General features: G+C 51.2%; 1 protein-coding gene across 2 annotated transcripts; it reads left to right on the top strand.

Moving 5' to 3' along the window:
- The first annotated feature begins 1039 nt into the window (after positions 1-1039).
- Positions 1040-20000, top strand: HNF4A (hepatocyte nuclear factor 4 alpha). Of its 2 annotated transcripts, none has more exons than XM_065849782.2 (10): positions 1040-1359; positions 4953-5127; positions 7133-7227; positions 9682-9788; positions 11747-11902; positions 15098-15185; positions 15708-15863; positions 16148-16384; positions 17025-17147; positions 17789-20000. In XM_065849782.2, the coding sequence occupies exons 1-10, from the start codon at positions 1239-1241 to the stop codon at positions 17929-17931; spliced, it is 1401 nt and encodes a 466-aa protein (XP_065705854.1). In that variant the 5' UTR covers positions 1040-1238; the 3' UTR covers positions 17932-20000. The 2 variants fall into 2 exon arrangements, with proteins under 2 accessions (XP_065705854.1, XP_065705853.1); XM_065849781.2 differs by having other exon boundaries at positions 4950-5127.
- The last annotated feature ends 499 nt before the right edge of the window (positions 20001-20499 follow it).

Below are 20499 nucleotides of genomic sequence, written 5' to 3'. Positions count from 1 at the left end.
CGCTGCTGCTTGCGAAATCACGGGGATGTTTTCAATGCGGAGCGAGCTGATACTAAATCACTGATTTCTGGTTCTCCCACGTCATCCAGCCAATGTAATTTAGCGATCAATTAAATTCCCACTCGCTGATCTTGCAATTACACTGAAATGTCTTGATCCTGGCTAAAGCAGAGGAGTGATGTGCCCAGGGTCAGTTGGGGAGGAAAACAGCCAGGTTAGTAAGGAGGAGAGCACAGGCAGCTCTGCCACTTGCCCCAGTCCCCCTGCTCAGCACCAGCAGGGTCAGACCCAAGGTCTGGGTGAGGTAGCAGAGACCTGACAGTACCTGCATCCCCAGAAGGAAAACTCCTGCTGCAGAGTAAAGCTCTGCTGTTCTGTAAAACACCTAACGAAAATTTTAAGACACGTCAGTCAAAACCCAAGGTTGGGGGGTGGCTGGCACAGGGTGGCTCCAGTGGTGGGACAGGAGCAGCCCCAGTGATGCCCGGGATGCTCATGCCACCCCCCAGCCCCGCTTGTTGTTTGGGCATGGCTGCAGAGCAGGATCTGTTTATAGGGCATTCAGCCTCAGTAAAACTCTGTTTATGGGGAAGTAAAAGGAGTCATACATTGTTACTTCGCATAGCAACGTGTAAATTGCCAGGCAGGTGCTGACCTTCTCTGATGGGGAGGGAGAAAAAGAAGAAGGCGTGGAAGGGATAGAGGGAGCAAGAGAAGGGAAAACCAGGGAGAGAAGGCAACCAGCGGTGTAGAGCGGAAGGCAAAGACAGAAGTGAAGAGCAATCTTGTTCTCCTGGCGGGGCTTTTTCAAAGTTTTCCAATCCAGGTACAATTAAGACCAACACCAGCAGCCCAGCATCAAGGTCAATAGCCCGGGAAGGAAGGTGTGCCCTCCTCGATGAGTGTCTGCTCCCGCAGTCCTGCCTGCGCCCTGGAGCCGGGATCAGCAAAATGCCTCGCGATTCAATAATAAACAGTCAACAAGAATCACTGCTGCTCCACCAAAAAAAAAAAAAGAGCTTAGCAGCGTTTGGCAGTGGGTGAGATGATTAAAGATTAACCCCCTGCCTCCTGCCTCCACCCCTCTGGGGAGTATAGGCCTTGAGGCTCAGCAAATCCTTTCAGAGAAATATTTGAAATAAAAGACAACAGATAGGGGACGCAGCGAAGGCAGAGGGAGGCAGAAGGGCCAATAGCCTCGGACAAGGGAATCGGTACAATCTGGCCCGTGTTTGCTGATGATAATGCGCCTTTCCAAAGCCCTAATAGACATGGAGATGGCAGATTATAGTGCAGCGTTAGACCCGGCGTACACCACTCTGGAGTTCGAGAACATGCAGGTGCTGGCTATGGGCAATGGTAAGTCCCCTCCATCTTCTCTCCTCTGCTGTGGGATGAACTGGGGGCTGCAGGATGAGAAGTCCATGGGGCAGCAGCCAAAATGCCACCAGGAAGGGCTGGGGCACAGAATGGGTGTCAGCCAGGGGGTCCCAGCAGCTCATTGGTGGGTTTCAGCTTCCCCTGGGGAGAAATAGAGGTGGTGGAGCAATGCTGTGCTTGGCGCAGGCAGGATGGTGCCCTGCAACCCGGACACCTCGGTAACGGGCACACACCAGGAGCTGAGGGCGATGAGAGGTCCCCACGGGACATTCAGCCCCCACGGGACCAGGGCTGGGGCTGAGCATGGGTGGGTCTCACCACCCCCAGACCCCAACTAAGAGAAAAGAGCAACCAAAAGTCTCTGAGCGACAAGCCGCTGATGGCTCACCGGGCAGACCGACCCCACGGCTCCAGAGCAGAGCCAGTCCCATCCCAGCAGCGGCTGGAACCAGGTTTTGCTGGAGCAGAAAGCCATTTAGTGCCTGTCAAGGGTGGAAATCACTGCAAAAAGTGATTCAAGCAATGTCCTGAGGCCTTTTCCCAGGGCAATGCTGGGGTGCAGGGTGGGATCCCCTTCCCTGGGAATGTTGCAGGGCTGGGAGGCTCAGCCCCTGAGAAGAGGGGCAAGGAAACCTGGTGAGAATAGACAAGGGTTCTCATCCCCTCAGGAGGGTGGGATCACACTTAACCCACCAAGAATTGCAATCCTGGCCCACCTATTTGGGGACCAAGGAGTCTTGGTGATTAAATGCTCAGAGATAACAGGAGATTCTTCTCCAAGTCTCCCCTAAAGTCTCTCTAAATACGAGGTTAATGACTAAACGAAGCACACTGCAGAAGTGACCCCCTGAAGCCCTCTCCTGCCTGCTGTGTCACCCAGGCTGTTGGGGCACAGGCGGGCTCCCCCCTCACAGCCTGTGCAGGTCTCCTCTGGGTCACAGCTCTGCCCCATCACAGATGTGACACCGCAGTGCCGAAGTGACTCTGATGTGCAATAATCCCCTGCCACCCTGGGCCTCAGCTCCTTCTCTGCACCCAGGGGTCTCAGTGCTGAGAGCAGCCCCGCCGGGCTCCATCAATGCCTATCTGGACCCGCTAGAACAAGCCCGGGTCTTGCCCCCCTGCCCCCGTGTCCCTCTCCCACCCATTACACTGAAGCTCCTGCATGAGGGCCTGTGACTCAGCCCCCCCAACCTCCAGGCTCCACGGGGCAGAGGGACACGATAATTTTATATGATGAGATCAGGTGAAACGTGAAATATGCCCTAGGGGTGGATGAGTCAGCACCTCGGCTCCTCCTCTGCCCAAACCCAGACCAAGGGCTGCTTTGACACCCCAGCAGCTGCCTGCACAACCTCTGCCTCCTTTTCTGGCCGAGGACAGCAGGAGAGCTCAGTCCCTGCCCTGCCCAGCTCAGCAGTGACCAAATTTGCTGCTGTCACAGACCAAACGCATCCCGTGTTCCCAGACAGGCTTGGGGACCTCTTGAGGTGCTCCTGTCCTCCTAACACAAGTATCTAAGTGAGATCTCAAATTTTAAGTAGTATTTCTTCTTCCTTCTATTTACCTGAATTCCAAATCAATCTCACTACACCCACTTCACTGTAGCAGCCAGAAGCCCACATTTCTGGCACTACAAAATATACTTAATTGGAAAATTATCCACTGGGCAATAATTTCATTTCAGTTGGCTATTAGACAAAAGATGTTGTAATTGTTTCAATAATGATGCCAGTTTTCCTGTTCTATGTTCACCTGAGAACAGCACAATATACTGCTAAAAAGGGATTTACCTGGGCTGCCACAGATACACAAATAATGCGATTACAAGCAGATCATCTCTTCCTCTCTTGTGCAAGTCCTGTGTTTCGCTGAAACTGGAGATCTGACTTCCCTTCTGGAATGGCTTTCATCTAGCCAAGCCCTCAGGATGCATTCGGAGGAAGGAGGTTTCTGGAGGCAAGCTGCTTGCAGGGATGAGAGGTGACTGGAGCGGGCTGGGGAGGAGTTCAGGGCTTTGGTAGTGGAGAGAGGAGCTTTACAAGCACAGAAATGTAGCTGTGGGACAGGATGTGCCAGGCAAGGACATAAAGAGGCAGCGAACCGCCTGGGGAGAGAAATATCAGAGAGGTATAAGGAACTGGAAAGACAGAAAGCAGACAGGGAAAGGAAAGCTGCTGCCAGAGCCAGGGAGGGGGTTGCATTGAGGTTTCCCTGTGCCAGCTCACTGCCAGGGATCACAGGGTCCACTCCAGCTTACTCATGCCAAGGGATGGCATGAGGAAGCTGTGCAGCAACTGCTGCAATACTCCTTTCTCTGCAAAATAAATGCTAAAATTGTATCCCTGCCCCAGGCAGCCATGCTCAGGCCTCCCCCAGCACCCACACTCCAGCAACCAAAAGGAACCCTCTTGGGACGAGACCTTTTGTAGCACCCAGCCCCCTTTCTGCTGGGTGCCAAGTGGGAGCAGCTGCGGCCCTCCCGGGGTGAACATTAACTGTGTCCCTGCCAAACCCAGAGACCAGGGGCTGGTAGGCTCAGGTATTAAAATCCCAGCAGGTTTCTATGACTTTGTAGATCCTGGGTATCATTTGCTGCTGGGACTTCCACTGAGGCAGGGGAATGTGCCTGTGCTGATCCACGAAAATGTGCATGGGAGGGGACAATTAGATCAGCTGAATTAAGGGCTGATCCCTTCAGCCTTGAGGTTTGTTTGGCTTGCTTGCTGCAGGGGCTTTAGTGTGAGGCTTGTGTGGTTTCAAGACTTTCAGGTGCCCTTTCCTACAGAGACTGCTGCAATTCCCCATCCTCCCAAAAAAGCCCTGCAGGTGCCAGCCCCCACCCTGGTCTACAAGGACTCAGTCTCAGCTGTGGAAGATATCCAGCACACAGCGTCCTCCATGCTACAGCGTCACCCTTTCTTTCTTTCTGAATTAGCTTGATCGGTCCTTCCCTTCATGGATAGTGTTTGTCCACATGATTTTTACAGCTGAAGTAACTGGAGTTTATCATGCACTTGAAGTCTTGTTCTCCTGAAGAACCATTGCGCAGGCTGGAGCTCCATGCCTGGCAGAGGCTCTCCAGCAAAGGGAGCTGCTCACCTTGTTTCTCTGAGTGTCTGCTTAGGGCTGTCCTGTGCTCTTTTGGAGAAATAACACAAACACTTCTCTAATAAATCAGCCTCTCACCCTGAGCTTCAGCTTTAGCTCTGGGCCAACTTTTTCTCTGGCCACGCTACTGCAGCCCAAAGCATCAGCAAATCCCTGAGGAATTTTGGCTCTGCCCTGTGACTCCTGCAAACAGGTTTCTGCTTAGTCTGAAGGCACTGCTGGAGTCAGGCCTTTAGAAAGAGCTGTCTCACCCTGGCACACCAGGGGCTTTTGCACACTCAAAATGCAATGACTTAGACACTCAGAGCACCCACCACCCCTTACACACCTCTCTGAGCTGCTCCTGCTGCTCAGCCTGCTGCAGCTGCCTGGTTCCTCTGAAAACCAAGTCTCCCACTGGAAACCAAGTTAGGAAATTCTGTCTGCCTCACTGTCTTCTTCCCATGTCCTTCCCCAAGCAGACACATCTCCATCAGAAGCAGCCAACCTCAACACTTCCAACAGCATCGGGGTGAGCGCGCTGTGTGCCATCTGCGGGGACCGCGCCACAGGGAAGCATTACGGGGCTTCCAGCTGCGATGGCTGCAAAGGCTTCTTCAGGAGGAGTGTCCGCAAGAACCACATGTACTCCTGCAGGTAAGGACAGAGGGGACAGAGTCATGTGGATGAGGCAAAGCAGTCCCTGGCAGCTGAAAGGCAAAGCCCTGTAAGTGCAGCAGCATGGTCCTTCATCTTCATCCTTCCTGTATCCTCCACCACCTTCCCTTACCTCACCCCCCAGCTGCGAAGGGTCAGAGACCACTCTTGCTCTGCGACTGCCCTCCAGTGATCACCTGGGAAAGACCCTGGGAGGTCTTAGCCCATTCTTTAGGGGCCAAACACATGTTCTTGCAAATGGATATGGCCAACCATGGATGTGCCCAGCAAGCACGGTGCTGCTGGGGGGAAGCCCTGTTGCAGGAGCTGAGCACCTTGAGAGCAGCGCAAACCCTGCTCCCTCCCTGGGGCACTTCAGTGGCCTCCCACCCCTTCTCCATCACAAAGTGCCTCTGCCATGTACCTAAAATGCTGTCACTCCTTGTTACATGATTAAAAAAAACATTTAAGGAGCAACAAGTTGGGCAAGTGTAGTGTGCACATCTTTGAGGATGAGGCACCCGTGTTGCTCCTGCAGCTCATGCGCTGCAGCTTGTGTGGGTGGTGGCAGCCCACAGCTGTCCCATGCCACCGGTGCCTGGGACCTGCCTGCTCCCTGCTCTGAGCAACACACACATAGAGAGTCGCAGAGGAGACCGAGGAATCCTCAGCTCAGAGTCTCTAAGTCACTCTGGATTTATGAGTGAGTGTGAACAGCAACATGACTCTAAAATCAGAGTGACAGAAAGAAACCCCAGGTTTATGAGAGCATGTGAGAGCACATTGTTGCTGGCACCCCAGTGCTACTGAGACTGGCTGCCCAGGGAGCCCCCTCCCCACAGCTCCAGTGGGAAAAGCCAAGGTGCCCAGTTCTTTGAAGACTGGGGAGAGAGGGGAGGGGAGGGGAGGGGAGGGGAGGGGAGGGGAGGGGAGGGGAGGGGAGGGGAGGGGAGGGGAGGGGAGGGGAGGGGAGGGGAGGGGAGGGGAGGGGAGGGGAGGGGAGGGGAGGGGAGGAGAGGAGAGGAGAGGAGAGGAGAGGAGAGGAGAGGAGAGGAGAGGAGAGGAGAGGAGAGGAGAGGAGAGGAGAGGAGAGGAGAGGAGAGGAGAGGAGAGGAGAGGAGAGGAGAGGAGAGGAGAGGAGAGGAGAGGAGAGGAGAGGAGAGGAGAGGAGAGGAGAGGAAGAAACAAGCCTTTTCAAAAGCTACAGAACTGGGCACAGCTGGGAGCCCCTTCCCAGCTCCACGTGCCTTTACTTTGTGAGCTCGATCAATCAGCAGTAAATTAGACCGAATTTACAAGTGAAATTCATGCTGCAAATGGTGACCAGGCTTGTGCTGCATGCAAGAGCCACACACACAGAGTTTGCCCCGCCATGTGTGACGGATTTGGTGATATGAGTGTAGAGGGAAGGAGCTGGTTGCTTCCTGGCTCCTCTCTGAAGCACAGCTGGCTGCAGGGCTGTTTGCACACCAGCGATACTGCCCAGAGGTCAGAAGCAACCTGCCTGAATCCCAAAAACAGCCCTGGAGACATACAGGGACTTAAACCCACTTCTTAACTTTGCTAGCTCCAGAACAACCTTCTACCCATTTTTTATTCAGAATAAATGCATTCTTCCTCCTTTCTAATTGGGATCTAACTTACAAAGGAGTTTATCAACAGGGCTCTGACCCTCCTGGCTCACACTTGTAACTTCTCTGGGGCTTGTTAATCCATTATGAGGATCCTGTGTCCAGTGGTAAGACCAGCAGCCTGAGCTCTTGCATGCGACTGCCAGCTCTGGCCCACCCCTATTGAACATCCAGAGGCAGAGCAGAGGGCTGAGATGTTCAGTGCAAAGAAGAAACTTCAGGCTAAAGTAAGCGTGGAAATGGCATGGGCTGGGGCTCCTTTTTAAGGCTGAGCCTCTGAGAACCTGCTCCGAGCGTAGCCTGGAGCCTAGCACTCTGTCTTGTCCTGCCTCAGGCTCAGTCTTGCTGCTCCTCACACCTCTCTTTCTTCACAGGTTTAACAGGCAGTGTGTGGTAGACAAAGACAAAAGAAACCAGTGCCGATACTGCAGGCTTAAGAAGTGCTTCCGAGCAGGAATGAAGAAGGAAGGTGGGTGACGCTGTGGCTTCCCCGCGCTCCCCCCAGCAGCCATCACGCTGCCTGCATCTGTGTGAGGAAGCCCTCGCAGCCCAAGGCCAGTCCCTGCCATGTGCACACTCACCAGCCATCCCAGCCCCGTCGTCCCTCCGCAGCGCTCTCCTGGGCACAGATCCAGATCCCATTGCAGGAGAGCTTAGGGAGGGTTCTGGCCTCCAGTCATGAGCCCTGCATGTGCCCAGCCTGCCCGTTCCCACCTGTGCAAAGTCCTTGCAAGCAGCCATCGTCCCAACAGTTCAGGGCAAGGCATAGGGGCCCTGCCTGCTCCCAAATTCAATGTCAGGGCCCCTTCTCAGGGCACCTCTAAAATGCCAGCAAGGACAAGCCCAGGATAGCACTGCAGGGCCATGCTGTGTCTCAGAACTGCCCCTGCTTGCACACACTCGTCACACCCAGGGCTCTACAGCTCACTCTCACTGACACACGTCACCTGTGCTCCCACATAGCTGGGGCATCCGAGCAATTTCAGAACACTTCTCAACATCAGTGAGAAGCAGAAACTTCAAAGAAGGCCTGGAAATTTGTTAACACTTTGGGAAAACTGCTTCAAGTGCTGTTGCCCCAGAGTCACCGCTAAAGCCACAGCTGGGTGGGTGAATCCAGCAAAGGTCCAACTGTCATTTTGCCCCTTTTTCTCATAATGTGCGTACACGTTCTGCTGGCCTTCTGCAGAGAGCTTAGTTTTATCTGATACATCAGCCACAGCAGAAAGGACGCAGAGTAAGGTGGAGCATTTTGGCTATATAACTCCGCATGAAACAAACCGATACCCACCCCCAGCATGGCACAGGCTCACCCCACGAACCCCCGGCCTCTCTGCAGCCCTGCCAGGTCCCCATGACTCAGACACGACAGGACAGGATTCACCCTTCTGTAGCCCTGCTTGGTTCTCAGCAGCACTCACAGTGGCAAGGAAACTGGGGCTGCTGTGGTCCTGCTGGTGGTCCCAGTGCCGGTGGAGGGACAAACTGCCCGGACCAGCCCAGAGGAGCTGCCAGCACCTCGCAGAGCTCACCCCACTGATGGCTGCAAAGGGACAACCAGGAGGCATTTGGCCCTGTTGTTCCATGTAGAGAAATCAAACCCTGTGCTCTCTCCATTTCACACTCCCTTAAAGAGAAACTTAGGAGAAAAGGGGTCCTTGAAGACAGCAGGGAAGTACCAGTGGTACCCGGGAAGCTTGCCCAGGAACACTGGCCTGCACCTCCAGGCAGGAACATTTCTTCCGTGTTAAAGAAGATGAGGTATTGCTTGGCTTGACTTTTCCTGAAGAACATAGGAATCCCCTTCTCCCCGTAGTGCCCACTCATCCTATACCCAAAGCTTTGCTGCTGTCTGTTAATATTCAATAGAAGTTACATTAGGTGCATGACCAGCTAATACTGAGCAAACATTTGGAAAACATCATGGCGTGACTGAACTCGGGGGCCTGCTACTGATAACAAGCAGCATAACCTTGAGAGCTCCTATTTACAGCCGCTGACTGCAGGGCTTTTCATCTGGCCCAGCCTCATTATTGCTTTTTATCAGGTGGATTTATACATTGAGAACGTATCAATCCAGAGAGCCACCAGCGTAAGGCAGGGACTGTTCTGTCTCCTCTGCCATCGATCAATACCTTATTTGAGCAGATGGCTTTGGCATGGCCGTGGTGAGTTGTGGCCAGCTCACAGCCTCGTGGCAGAGAGGCAAATCCCCCCCTCAGCACTACGGCTTCTGCTCTGGCTGCTGCCACCTCCAGACTCAAAGCCCAGGTCTTCGAGACTAGACCAAGCAGGGAAGCACGCTGAGGTCAAACCTGTCCTGGGACTGTCTTTACAATAAGGGATAAAAGAACGTTGTTGCTCTGGATAGAGCAGCAGGAGCTGCTCTGCACTTCTTTCCTTACTGTAACTTAAACAAAAGTTTTCCAACTGCACCTATCCAGTGCAAGAGCTTCCCAAACGGAGCTCACAGAGGTCATGCGGACAGACAAAGCAGCCATGCAGATGCTCGACTCCTCTATTTCACTCATAAGCTTTGGGCTGCATGCATGAGCATAGCCACTGTTTCAGACCCTGTATCTTGAAATTCAAACACTTAAGAGCCAGACCCTTTGAAAGGAAACCTTCCCATTGAAACCCACAGGCTCTGAACTAGGTGTGTGGGCTCTGAAATGACCCTGTCCCAGGAAAGCCTAACAAAGTGAATGTGAAATCAGAACCACCAGCCGTAGCCAGCTCTCACAGGCATCCCGTCACAACCCAGACACCGCTGCACCTCTGCCCTGCCAGGCAGGGGAGCCGTGAAACTGCAGCTATGGACATGCTCCCAAGCACTGCGAAGGGGAACGTCAAAAGTCAGCGCTAGCTTTTGGTGTTCATCACCATGAATGACCTGCAGCTCAGCCAAAATCCTCTCTTGCAGCTGTACAAAATGAACGGGACCGAATCAGCACCCGGAGATCAAGTTATGAAGACAGCAGCTTGCCCTCCATCAATGTTTTGCTGCAGGCAGAAGTCCTGGCACAACAGGTAACCTTTCTTCTTTGGCAAATACAAAAGCATGAGGCACTACCTGGTCAGTATTTTGTCTTCGAATTACCACCTCTTTTCTAAGTAACCTACCTGCCAACTCAACACTGCTTTTTCAAAGGCATTTGTTACCTGAAACCATCCCTTTAATGCTCCTTGGTCCAGAACTCAGTTGTAATGATAGGCAACAATCTGTTCTGCTTTGATGGGACACATGAAGGCTGGAGAGCTGGAAGAAAATAGGGTAGAATCATTGAAACCCAAGGACCTGCAACCACCTAAGCCAGCTGAGCGGTTGGCCTCCCATGAGCCTCCCTTCCCCATCAGCTCTTAGGAACTTTGGATTCTGGCTTCCCACACAGTTTCACAAGAAATCAGTTATTATTTTCAGGGTTTGCTTGAAATTCCCCATTCCCACGGGCAGAAGAGGGATATGAGTTGCCAGTCCATGTTCTTCCTTGCTTCATGGGACACATTACCCTGAAGGCTGTCAAGGGAGATGCTCCAGGACAGGACAGGACAGGACAGGACATGCCCTGGGCTCCAGGCTTGGGCTCAGGCTGCAAGGTCCACTTCCCCGTGGAGAGGACACGCCAGAAGGGCTACAGGCCAATCCTGTACACAAGCAGCATATCCAATCTCATCCCACGTCTCACCTCATCCTACGCAGGCCCTAATATATTTATAGACCCTATAAAAATAATATCAGTGCTGCTCCCAGAGGTGTGAGATAAAGAGGTCTCAAGTCACCAGATCGACAAGGGAAGGACATTTCCGGGAGTCCTGCACTGGGACCATATGTAAGTCTGGAGCAGGGTGTGCTGGTAAAAACTACAACCATCGACAAACACAGGGGAGCCCCTGGTCTCCCACAGAGCACAGAGGGATTCATTAAACAAGGCAGGCTCCAGCGTGGTAATTGGTAACTTTTATGTGCCTGGCTAATTAGAACAAGATACTGCTGAGGAGCTGCTTTCTTCAAGATCTCAGGTCACTCACTCAGAGGTCTTTATTTATTTGCTAAGCCTTCCGGGCTCTCTGATTAGGGTAATACATGGTGAGATTTTTACAATCTTATTTATTCAATAATAGCTGAAGAGCTGGAAAGCTTCCAGGTAATGCAACTTGAAAAAACAACATGCAGGTGACATTTGAACTCCATTTCCTTGGGGAGGCCGGCAGAGTTCAAGCTGAAAATGCTGGCAGGAACAGGGAAGGAAGAGCTGATATTGTCCAAGAGCAGCGAGGGCAGGCGGAGGGCAGCAATGGGCTTGAGTTAATTGCTCACAGAAGCACGAGGATAAAGTAGTGACTAAGGGCAAATTTTTTGGTGAGCTGGGTGAGCAGCTATGCGTGAGAACAGGGTAGGAGCTGGGTGCCTGGTTTGCAGGAGATGTTCTTTCCAGCTCTGTGTGACCTGCAGATTTGTCAGGGTTGTCCTTTGCAAAGGAAATGGTCCCTCCTTGTGCTCGTGCTGCCTCAGACAGGAGAAGCAGAGCCTCTGGAGCAGGGTGACAGGGGAGCAGTTCTCTGCCCTTTGGTGGGACCAAGTAGCTTGTGCAGCAGCACTGGGTGGACGTGTCCTTGTTACTGATGAGGCTGGCTGCTCCACAAGTCCCTCTGTTCCCTCCTGGATCTTGACTGGGCATATATGTTCAGTGGGAGGAAGACCTTGGCTTTAGAAACATTTGTTCTGTTCTTTCCAGCCTATTCAAGTCAGGAGTTTACCAAGATGATCGACACCCTCAGCTCTGAAGCATTTCATGTTCACAGGTCCCCAGGTTGATCTCAATTTAAATGAGTTGTGCAGGACACATATGCTGTGGGATGGGTGTGCAGGAGAAAAGAGTAATTATTGATGCTGGAGTCTGCACCAGTACAACCCATGGGCTGGGGATTTCCCTGTCTGTGTTTCCTCCATGGCACTGAAAGCTGAAGGACCCTGTTTCACCTTCCAGATATCATCCCCAGTTCCTGTGCTCAACGGAGACATCCGAGGAAAGAAGATCGCCAACATCTCCGATGTGTGTGAATCCATGAAGCAGCAGCTGCTGGTGCTGGTGGAGTGGGCCAAGTACATCCCTGCCTTCTGTGAGCTGCCCTTGGATGACCAGGCGAGTCCCCCCCAGCCACCCCACCTCACTCTGCCCCGGCGAAGGCAGCGGGGAGCAGAACGAGAGCCAGGCAGCTGAGACCTTCAAAGCAAATGTGCATTGTTCGCTCTGTTATCCTGACCGCTGAGACTGATTGGGAACGGCATCCATACAATGCCAGCACAGGCCATTTGTATGTGCAGCTAATCAGTCGATGAGCACAGTCGTGATAACCCTGAGCTGAAATTAGGTACATAATCAGGTGTGCATTCTGCATGGGTCTCCCAGTCAATTATTTGTTAATTATAGTTTGTGCAGCACTTTGAAAACCTGAAGCGCTATCGAAATACTTGGGGTAATCAGACTTAGTAGAACAGATTTCTAGCCTAAGATCTGCTCAAGGCTTAAAACAAAATCTGCCTGTCCCTCTTTCTTTCTGCTTCTTACCTAGGGACATGTTTGTTTCCATTCTCCTGGTGTGGAATTACTGAAATTAAACACTAGTTTGCTCCCAAGGCAACAAGAAAATCTCTCTTCAGAGCTAAAAATCAGAAATATATTTGCATTGAACACAAATTACTAAAATGACATTTGCTGATTCCATAACCAGGATAAGCACAGTGAGTTTGAAATCCTCTGTAAAACCATACTGCAGGATCTTGGGCAGCCTCAGAGGCATACAAGGAGATGTCTCCTGTGTAAGTCTAAATTTCGGAGGTCTGCAGCAGACATTGCAGGACACGAGGTGTGCCCAGCCTTGAACAGCACGTGTGCATGGTGGGGAGGATCCAGTGGGAAGGGACAGCACTTCTGGCAGTGGCCAGCATGGTCCTGTCACAGAGAGGAATGTTCATTTCCAACCTGCCCAGTGTACAGTCACAAAACCAGCAAGTGTTCTCTTCAGCCAGGATCAGTCTGCAGCCCTATTGACCTAGACGTAATTTTTATATCATGAAGAAAAATGATATCCAGCAGGTGAGAGTATGCAGCTGATCTAACCCCCTAAATCCTAAATTTGAGCTCTTTGATAATCACCCAGCAGCACGGAGCCCTGGGAAATTCAATGCTGTTAACACAGGAGCATGTTACCTTCTTTTCTATTGTGTGCAAGTGCTCTGTTTTTTAAAATAGTAAGAAATCTGTTAAACTCCTATGGCAAATACAAGTCAAAAATGATGAAAACCAGAAGGGACTCCAGTGGCAAACGACATTTACACAGTAAACATGCTGCAGCCCAGTGGAGGCTCAGGGCCGCTCTGCATAACCCACTGCATCCTTGTGCCATCTGGAACAGAGGCAGTAAACCCGGGTAATAACTCTGCAAACTACAGAAGTTTCCATGTGAGTTCATTTTACAATCATGGGTCCACAAAATTTCTTAAAGAAGAAAACAAAGCCTAAAGATGCTGTTGTTTGAACCCTGCCTTCCCGCAGGGGAGAGGCTGCTCTCAGCACGCTCCGCAGGCTCGTCTCGACCGAAACGGATCTTCTGTTCTACCCAGCCATCCCCCATCACGAGCAGTTCCCAAACTGTCCCAAAGCGCTTGAGAGGAAAGACTGCACTGCATTAATACTAATCAATTCAGGACATCCGTGTTGTCGAAGGACGGCGTGAGAACAGAGGCAGCAGATACTCAGGGGAGTGCAGGAGGAAGGTCAGAAATGCCAGGGAGCAGGAATGAACAGAACCACCTGCAAGGCAGCTGCCCAAGGGGCATGAGAGCCAGTCAAGACGTGTCTAATGGGAACATTTAACGTTAGGAAGTGCTGTTACATTGCCATTAAAATGTTCCCTGAGAATGAATCATCTCTGCCAACATTTTTATAGGAAAGGTCATATCTAACCCTTCATTCTTCTCCCTTCAACAAAATGTCAAAGTACCAGGTTTGGTGAGGCAAAGCCACTTCATTTCAAACTTAAAGATCTACTTTGTTGTGTTACAACTTTTGTATTTATCCTAGTTCAGAATGGAATGATGTATATCTCAGGTTGATCACTGCAAGAACTAATATCAAATGAGACGGTTTTGTGTTGCTGAAGTAATTTACTTTAACCCTGCTCAAACAAGCAAATTTTACAGAAACAAAAATGGTTGTACCAAAATGAGCTTTCTTGAATTTGCATCAGGCAGGAAATTTCTATGTGAAGGCTTTGCTCCCCCTTGGGACACACGGTTTTTCCATCCTTCTCAAAGTTCCATCAGACAGCAAAGCTCAGTTTGTGCAGCTCTGGTAACAACAAGCAGCTCGGCTGACACATCCGCCCATGTTTGCACAGCGACAGAGAGAGGCTGGATTTTGGCATACAGATAAAGGTTCCCCAGCATCTTGCATGTGTGTTTTTTTTGCGAGGACCTCCGCTCTGCTTATTTTGCATAACTCTTTTTCATTCTCTGCAAAAAAATAATCCCCCTCTCAGACATCAGCATCTTTTCTAACCAGAGCCCTCTTCTTCAGGTGACACTCTCCTGGTATTTCTGGTAGGGTAGGACTTCTCTTGGCTTTGTCAGGTGCTGAGGGATAGCACACTGGAAAAGGAGACCATTCCCATCAGGCCACACTTTTCAGAATCTCTCCATTAATGTTTAATGATTGTTTTCTCCAGCAGAGGCTCCTGGCTGGACATTAAGAAGCCTCTGTGTCAGGCTGTCCAATCGTTAACTCTGTTTCTGCCCAAATCTCTGAAATTTTTAACCGAAGGAGGGCAAAAGATTCAGAACATTCTCAGGGCCCACTGGAGGGTGTAAAATGAAACACTTCAATCATTAACATCAGGGCAGAAAAGCATCCTTTTGGCTTCCCCGGCCCAAGTGCTCACAGCCCAGGGGGCCAGGAACCATCCACGGCGGCGGATCGTACTCCTCCCCACTTCCCAGGCTGGAGCACGGTCCCCAGTTCTGCACCTGGAAGAAGTTGCCTTGTCTGCAAACAGCCCACTGCTGAGGTCCTGGGACAGTCTGGTGCGGTCTTGCTCATGACATGTGCCATGAATATGAGATGTTTCAGGTGTTATTACCTACTGGTTCTGCTGGATTTATTGCCCTTTACACACAGGAACAAACCATTTTTTGACCTCTTTCTCTGGCTGCGACTGGAGAGGGGCTCTCACTCCCAACCCCTGAGTGCAGTATAGGAATGATGTGCTTTCCCTCTTGCTTACATGAAATCACAGCCTTGTCTCTGCATCACCCAAATAACTTTTCCCTGCCCTTGCAGGTAGCGCTGCTGCGAGCACACGCAGGGGAACACCTGTTATTGGGAGTTGCCAAGAGGTCCATGGTGTTCAAGGATGTCTTGCTGCTAGGTAAGAGTGTGCTTCTGCTCCTGGCCCATCTGCTTCTGCGAGGCTTTCCTGCTGGGATGAAGGAGAGGGTGGTTCAATGTTTGTGGGGATAATTTTTGCAGGAGGATGGCTTGATCTCTTCTGTATTTTAGTGAGCCGAGCAAAACCTCTGGGTACAAATAGGCCTGGCTGACATTCACATCAAGGCAAATGTGGCACACGTGGCAAAGTTGGGGGACTATGAACATTCACAGTGTCCTCCAGTTTGTGTGAGCAGGCTGTGGTGTGACTGAGGAAAAGGCTCTCGCTCCTTGCTCAGCTTGTCCTCGCTTGAGTGAGTCCTGAGTAAGGAGAGGCTGCTCTGGCAACACAGATCAGCATTTCTGGTGGGCTGAGCCCAGGAAGGGGCAGAAGGAGGATCTTCTTAAGTCTTCCACATTCAAGATTATTTCAGTGTTGGTTACTTGGGTTTTGAACTCCTTGGCACCCTTGAGAAGTCTTGGGCAATGACAAGGCGACGGTCTCTGTGCTGCTTCTCCAAAGGAAATGACCACATCATCCCACGGAACTGCCCTGCACTGGTGGAGGTGAATCGCGTGGCCGTCCGCATCCTGGACGAGCTGGTCCTCCCCTTCCAGGAGCTGCAGATAGATGATCATGAATATGCCTGCCTGAAAGCCATCATCTTCTTTGACCCAGGTATGCTCCAGCCTGCTGTGGGTTACCATCAGAGGGGACTAGTCTGGGTTATGCTGACTAATACTGGCCCCAAGTTGTGGAAATGCCCCTTGTCTCTTCTCTGGGCCAAAGTGTTCTTAGAGGGAGGGGAGAAGTCAGTCTACGTGGAGAAAAAAATGTCCATTACAGCAGACAATAGAAAATCAGATCCAGCTCACCCCAGCCTGCGCCGGGACTCCATGCCATTCCTGAAGGGTGGTTCCTAGGGAAGCAGCCTGGACAGTTCGCTCTGTGCGTTGTTTCAGATGCCAAAGGACTGAGTGACCCCTCCAAGATCAAGCGGATGCGGTACCAGGTGCAGGTCAGCCTGGAGGACTACATCAACGACCGGCAGTACGACTCGCGGGGCCGCTTCGGGGAGCTGCTGCTGCTGCTGCCCGTGCTGCAGAGCATCACCTGGCAGATGATAGAGCAGATCCAGTTTGTGAAGCTCTTTGGCATGGCTAAGATCGACAACCTGCTGCAGGAGATGCTGTTGGGAGGTGAGTACCTGAGGGTCCTATTATCTGATCACCTTGACAGCCTCCATAACCATCACTTCCTACCTGAAAAAGGTGGAGACAGCCTGTATGCAGGTCAGCCCTTGACTCACACAAAATCATCTCCCCCATCACTGGCAGTAATAACAAAGGGTCCTTCATTTCTGCTCACCTGGAGAGATGCATTAGCTGTGCATCTAGTGACAGAGGTGTCCCCAGCCCTCTGCATGCAGACAAGCTTTACTGTGCGACCCCCAAACTCCCCCAGCCGGCCATCTCACTAATCTTGCTCTGTGTCAGAAGGGAGTCATCAAAACAAAAAGGTCTGAAAGCTCAGGTTGAAAGAGTGACCCAGATATTCTACAGGGAGCATCTAATGGGACAAAAGAAAATGAAAAATTTCCACTGTGCTATGCTTTACGTGGAGGTGTGACTCAGGAGGAGAGGAATACAATCCTGTGTAAGGGGAAATGCAGGGGTTAGTGAGCCCAAGGCATCCACGGAGGACGACGGGAAGGGTGTGCTCCAATCACACATGCACAAGCTGATCATGCACAAAGCCTTGGACAATTTGGTGCAGCGGGTCTGGCTATCAGAACTGTCTTCTTCTGTCATCATGGCGACTAATGTCATATGTTTTTAGGCTCATCAAGTGAAACGCCGCATGCTCACCACCCCCTGCACCCTCATCTGATCCAGGAGAACCTGGGAACAAATGTCATTGTGGCCAACACAATGCCTCCTCAGATGCACAATGGGCAGATGTGTGAGTATTGCCAGACGTGGAGCTCCCAAGAGAAACCCAGAGCTTTCCATCATGCCTGTGGAGGTAGTTTCTGCCTTGCAAGGAAATTTCTATCCAAGGCAGAGTATCTGATAATGAGTGTGTGAGAAACTCCTATGCGGAAAGAGGTAAAAGACAAAAAGGGAGGTGGGTTGGGTTAGATTAGATTAGGTTAGATTAACTGATTCAACAAGATGTTCCCTGGCAGACTGTAGCTTTTACACAGCCCTTAAACATGGGGATGGATGATTCCACCCAGCGTCTGCTGAAATCAGTGGAAAGGCTCCGCTTCCCTTGAATGGTTCAGACACACCTCACTTTGCCCTCTGCAACAACACAGGAGAATCTGGGCCACCACCCCCACCACATGGGACCACCACTTGGGAATTCAGGCTGAAATGACCTCAGCTGACAAAAAAAGTGGCCAATATAGATCAAAATGCCAGTAGCTCCCCTCATTTGGTGTTTGTTATTATGGTTCTTCAGGGCATCTAACTGTGCTGTGTGTCTGGGCTGCCTTGCAGCAAACACAAAGCCTTTGCTTTGCCTAGACCTGAACCTGGCACAACTGAGGAGAGATCCCAGTGCTGTCAAGTCTTCTAATTTTATTTCTCTTTCTGTAGCTACTCCAGAAACTCCACAGCCATCTCCACCTGCAGGCTCAGGGCCAGAGCAATATAAGCTGCTGCCTGGAGCCATTGCCACCGTGGCCAAACAGCCCACCTCCATCCCGCAACCCGCCATCACGAAACAGGAGGTCATCTAGCAATCTGCAGACCCGCTGGCCTCGATTAGAAGACCGTGTGCAAGGAAAGCCCGAATTAGCTCTGTCACTGTGAAAATAGAAGCCATCCAGAGGTCCTTGGGTGCAAACACACGGACTTGCTTGTTGGACTAGTCCACCACCACCAAAAGCTGTCTCCTTGCGGCCACAGGCAGCACATGCCACAGACAGCCCCAAGTCCCAGAACTAAGGTTGAAGCCTTACTAAAACCCTCTGTCCTTGTAAGAAGGGCCAGATTTCTGCCTCCCACTGTGGGGCGGCTGCAGTGACTGGCTGGGGACAGTGCTGTTCCCCATTGCCACCCCTCAGTGTTGGTTCAGCGCACACCAGACCCTGCGAACAAGCAATTCTCTGTGCTGTGGGAATGGAGGGCTTCCCCCCCAGCTACACCAGCTCCCCAGATAAGTCCCCAAACCAGCCAAACTTGAAGGAGATGGAAGCTCCCCCGGGAGCATCACAGCAGGTAAAGAACGCTGGTTTTGCCCCGGCAGCACTGGCAGAACCACTCCTCAGCCTTGGCTAGTCCCAGGTTTTTGCATGGTGTCACCCTCCAGCAAACTAACCCCCCAAGCCACGTCTAACAAATCTTTTCAGCTGATACTGGGGCAAAGTCTGGCCCACGAGGATTCTCCACTATTTGGATCCTTCTGCCTTTTGAGGGGTTTTGTTATTTCTGTGCCATGACCGCCCTCCCACCACAAGGCTCAGAGAAGCAACCACTGCCAAATCCTTCCCTTACACCACATACTGCCTCCTTGCTGCTTGGACTGAGAAGTTGGGGGACCACAGGACTCAGGAGATTTTGGCTAATGGAACAGGGCCACTCCTGTACAGGCTGGCGGTGAGCAGCACTGCCAAAAATATCACTGCTCGCACTATTGCTTCTCAGCAGTCAGAAGATCACTGGATGCCTGTTTGGAAGGAAGAGTGGGGGAAGGACGTATGAGTGGGAGCGATCTATGAGGGTGAGAAGAGCCTGAGCCTCATCTGTTGGACCAAGGTCTTGGGCTGCCCAAGTGCTGGGAGCATTGTAAGCCAGGATCTCAGTTCAGATCCAGCTTTAATGCTAAGATATGCCACATAATCTACTTGTCCAGACCAGTGCCACTCCTTCAGCTTAGAGTGGCTGATAACAGATTTATAGGTCTTCATAACACAATAAGAATTCATTATGGCTCCTTCAGACCTCAGAGGGTTTGAGGGCAGCAGCCTCAAAAACACAATGCTTCAAGTCCTGCAGAGAAGAACGACAGAGGTCAAGGACAGACCCTGTCTCGCCCAAGCCCATTGGGTCTGCCCCAGCCTTGGCTCCGCACCCTCCTCACCACAGTCCCCATTTCTCTGCGCCTCCCTGTGCCAAAACCCCGCAGGTCTGACCTTTGTTTTACAGCTGGAACCAGGAAAGGAGCCGTCCCGCGCCCGGCGCTCGCCTCCCCGGGTGCCGGCAGGGCTGGGGCTCGCAGAGCCCTGCACGGCGTCAGGCCTGAGTCAGTTCTGGCAGCGCAAGCCAACAGCAGGTCTAACTAAGCACGGACCATGTGGGGTGCTGGCGGAACTGGTGAAGCTGGTGGAAGCACAGCTGCTGGGAGGTCCCTGGGGGGGACAAATCTGAGCCAGAGGAGCTGCAGGTCTGTCCCTTGATTGCCAATGCAAAAATGAAACACCTCGCCTTGCGCTGATGGTGTTGGAAGTGTTGTATCGTCTCTCAACGCTGGTGGCATCATACTGAGTAATTTATTGCAATGATGAATCCAATCATTTTCTGTAAACTATTTTGTAAATCACATTGATTATTTATAATTGGGAGATTAAATGCAAAAAAACCCATAATAACCAGGCTGTCTTTTCCACCTGCAGCACCTTTTTTTCCTGCACATAGACATACTCTGTGGGGAATCCTTTTTGGTCCATTTGCACCAAGCATTCCTTGATACTGTACATCAGTTTTTGCTGGTTACTGCCTTCCAATGAAAACAGAGGAATATTTCTTCACTGGAGTTTGTATTCATTAAAAAGAAAAGAAATAAATGCAAAAATATTTTCTAACTTTTCCCAGACAGATGGATTTCTTTCTTCTGGGAGGATTTATTTTAAATCAAGGGGCTCACCTCCCTGTTGGTCTGAGCACAAAGCACATGCGTATCGAAAAAGCCCAAACAAGTGTTTGATGCCGTTGCCAGCTGTCACTATTTCCTGGTGAGCCTCCTGTAAGCTGGTGCCTGTCCTGAAGCCATGTGTGCTGGAATCATAAGACTGAATGACAATCCCAATTTTCATTAAAAGAAAAACAAACATGAAGAATAAATATTTGTTTTCATGATTCCAGGATGCTTAAAGACTTGAAGTAATCATGCTCTGAAAGCCAAGCAAAGGAAGTCAAAATATGTTCTTAGCATTTCGAGTATGTTCATTTTTAAGTCCCTCTTATATTTCAAAGGTAGTTTCTGAGCACTTTGGGGTGACGACTCTGCTTTGGTTCCCACACAGCCAACCTACTGCTTGCAGCAGGGGCAGCCAAAGGCAGCCTGAGCCTATGGGGCACAATAAGAT

The sequence above is a fragment of the Patagioenas fasciata genome, chromosome 16 (genome assembly GCF_037038585.1).
Source record: "Patagioenas fasciata isolate bPatFas1 chromosome 16, bPatFas1.hap1, whole genome shotgun sequence".
Taxonomy (NCBI): domain Eukaryota; kingdom Metazoa; phylum Chordata; class Aves; order Columbiformes; family Columbidae; genus Patagioenas; species Patagioenas fasciata.
Note: the sequence above shows the minus strand (reverse complement) of the source record. Positions and strands in the feature narration are given on the sequence as shown.